The sequence below is a fragment of the Astatotilapia calliptera genome, chromosome 5 (genome assembly GCF_900246225.1).
Source record: "Astatotilapia calliptera chromosome 5, fAstCal1.2, whole genome shotgun sequence".
In the NCBI taxonomy this organism is placed as follows: Eukaryota; Metazoa; Chordata; class Actinopteri; order Cichliformes; family Cichlidae; genus Astatotilapia; species Astatotilapia calliptera.
The window spans coordinates 23381149-23384045 of NC_039306.1; the positions used below are offsets into that span (position 1 = coordinate 23381149).

The following is a 2897-nucleotide window of genomic DNA, read 5'->3' on the forward strand; positions in this document are numbered from 1 at the left end:
AATAGTCATACGTTGCTTTTCATGGACTTTAAACACAGTTTTTACACTGAAAAATCAGTTTGGAGTTCTTTATCTGCTCCTTTTAGGAACTTAGTAGGGTCGATGCGTGTAAACTTGTCACTTAAAAGCAACAGGTTGAATAAAAATTCTAAATATATAATGATTATAATAAGGTGATGAAGGATAACTATATTTACTATTACTGGTAGTGGTAGCAGCATTTTTATTATATATGCAATATTATTACTATATGAAAAATCATTTTTTTTAAAACAAGCAAAAACCTATTGAATTATTGATCACAGAAAATGATGTCAGAGTTTATTTCCATGATGTCAATACCAACCCATATGATGGGAGTGGTAGAACATATGCAACACACTAGCTGCTTCTAGGCCAAAAAAAAAATTCCCCTTCATGTATGAAGCATGTTTAACCATTTCTCTTCCAGTAAGTCTCCTCCCTCGCCAGATTTTGCTATAAATTAAAGCAACTGATGAGCTCTAGTATACACATTTTTCTCTTCTGAGCAATTCAGCAAGATCCAACAAAGCCTTTTGTGCAGCAGCAGCAGGAGCATCAGCATTTCTGTGGACCAGCTATTCTCTTCATTCCAGCCAGAACACTTCAGCATCTTATCCAGCAGAATGACTTCTCAGACCGTCCTCCTGTGCGTCCTGGCGCTCGCGTCTTTCTTCAGCTCTGCTTTGTGCTCTCCTATGTGCAACAACCGCTGCTGCCGTTTCGTGGAGGGCTTCCCCGTCAGGCTCAAGAAGCTCAGACAGGACTATTCACGGATCAGAGATTTCTACGTGAGTAAAAGCACGTTCTCTGCAGGCATTTTTGCAGCATCACCAGCCTTCCCCACAGCGGGGATGCTGCACTTTCTCACTTCTGCCTGTCAGCCTTTGTGGGTGCACGGGTGTCTCACGGCGCACTTACTATTTTTTTCTCCTTCGCTGTTTTTGCAGGAAGCAAACGATGACTTAGACTCAGCGCTGCTAGATCAGTCCGTCGAAGACTCCTTTAAGGTAAGATTCTCGAGGGGGAAAAAAACCCTCTCCACAAAAAGTTTAGGATTTGATAAGAAAAGCATGAAAATAACCACGCTGATGTTCTGCTCCATCAGAGCCCGTTTGCCTGTTACGCCATGAACAGCTTACTGGAATTTTACCTGGACACGGTTCTGCCGACAGCCATGGCCGGAGTGACTGAAGACACCAAGAACTTAAAGCCTCACGTGGAGTCCATACAAGAAATTTTCAATACCCTGAAGAGAGATGTCACCCAGTGTGTGAGTATCTGACACGTGTTAACTCCCACAGCAAAACAAACCGTGTAAATATTCACCTTGCGCTGCTTTAAGGTCACGAGTATCCTCTGTAGAATACGCAAGTGCATGCCTTAAACTACCATTCAGTGGCTTCATATGACTTTTTTGTTATGTTCGCTCAAGTCGTTAAAGATGGCAATAAAAAAAAAAAGCCGAGCAGAATTCAATAAAACTATTTACAAGTAATCACTGCAAAGTATGTTTGGTCAGGTGGATAGGGTTTGGTTGATAAAATACACCTATAAATTGAGTTATATATTGATTTTGATTTTTACTTTAAATAGCCGTTTGACTTTGTGATCATCTGCAAGGAAGTTAGCTTCTACTCTGCATTTACAAATATCCAATTTCTTAATTCATTAAACCAAAAAATTTCCAAGTACCCTGCGACAGGTTGATTCGGGTTTAAGTGAGTGCTCACAGAACGAGTCTTAATACTGCATTAGTCATGTGATTTTTGAAATGCACAAGTGTGCATCTTCCAGATTATGCAAAAAGGGAAGAGAAGAGACTGAATGTTCCCGCCTTAAGGTTCTTTTCTTAATGTTGTCCGCATGCAGATCACCAGTAGTAACATCATGTCTCTTTTGCTCTTCTTACAGAGGAACTACTTCTCCTGCAAAAAACATTTCGACATCAACAATCTGAACTCTACTTACACTCAGGTGAGTGTCAAAGTCACACATGCACTGAGGCAATATTTGTAATCCTGATTTCAAAAGAATATGCATGCCTATACTTTTTGCCATTTGTACTAAGTGAACCTGTCTTTGCTCATATGCAGATGGAGAGCAGAGGTCTATACAAGGCCATGGGAGAGCTGGACATATTGTTTAACTACTTTGAGACATACCTGGCTTCTAAACGACACAGACAATAACCTCTGCTGGAAGACCTCCTGACCTAAATCAAGATATGAAGCTCATCTCTGGGAGAAACAGAACTTTTACAAGTATTGACAGATGTGAATTTTTTGTATGGGACTTACTGAACTGTTGTCTTTATTTTTTATGAGACGTTATAACCAATTTGTCCTATGGACAATTTTCTGTTAGGATCCTTTTGAATCATTATCATGCTGTTTTTAAAAAAAGGACACTTTGTTATAATAATATTACATTTGTTATAATTATTTATAAAGATGTTTCATTCTGTGTTTTTTATATTTATTGTGCCTTCTGTTAAATTGAAATAAATTACTTTAATAATATGACAGATGTCTCTTTAGAGTTGCTTTCACGATATGTAAAAGCTGCTATGTTTGCCATTAAAAGGAATAGAGCACTGAATACATCACATCCTGCAGTATACGTGAGGAACCATAGACTGCACTGTCAACATGCTGATGCACTAACCTCAAACGTGACCCATATACATCACTTACCAGCAGCAACACTGCTGTATCTTAACTTACCGTAACTCCAACTAGCCAGCCTCACCCTCAATGGCATATGCACACTTGCATGCATGCAAAAGTAATCTCACTTAGTCACACACATTTAGAACAAAACTGACAGGCAAACTAAAACCACTCTGTCACAATGAAGGGAGCACAAAGTCATGG

At 39.2% G+C, this 2897-nt stretch overlaps 1 protein-coding gene across 2 annotated transcripts; it reads left to right on the plus strand.

Moving 5' to 3' along the window:
* Positions 1–504: 504 nt before the first annotated feature.
* On the plus strand, positions 505–2421 carry il10 (interleukin 10). 2 transcript variants are annotated; one of them, XM_026166431.1, is made up of 5 exons: positions 505–812; positions 972–1031; positions 1130–1294; positions 1936–1998; positions 2118–2421. In XM_026166431.1, the coding sequence occupies exons 1-5, from the start codon at positions 648–650 to the stop codon at positions 2211–2213; spliced, it is 549 nt and encodes a 182-aa protein (XP_026022216.1). In that variant the 5' UTR covers positions 505–647; the 3' UTR covers positions 2214–2421. The 2 variants fall into 2 exon arrangements, with proteins under 2 accessions (XP_026022216.1, XP_026022215.1); XM_026166430.1 differs by having other exon boundaries at positions 505–1031.
* The last annotated feature ends 476 nt before the right edge of the window (positions 2422–2897 follow it).

Excerpts from the sequence above, each read along its gene's own strand:
- il10 (XM_026166430.1), top strand. The coding sequence starts at position 648 with ATGACTTCTCAGACCGTCCTCCTGTGCGTCCTGGCGCTCGCGTCTTTC. Across the intron at positions 1,295-1,935 it reads AGAGAGATGTCACCCAGTGT|AGGAACTACTTCTCCTGCAA; the intron begins GTGAGTATCTGA and ends CTCTTCTTACAG. Across the intron at positions 1,999-2,117 it reads TGAACTCTACTTACACTCAG|ATGGAGAGCAGAGGTCTATA; the intron begins GTGAGTGTCAAA and ends GCTCATATGCAG.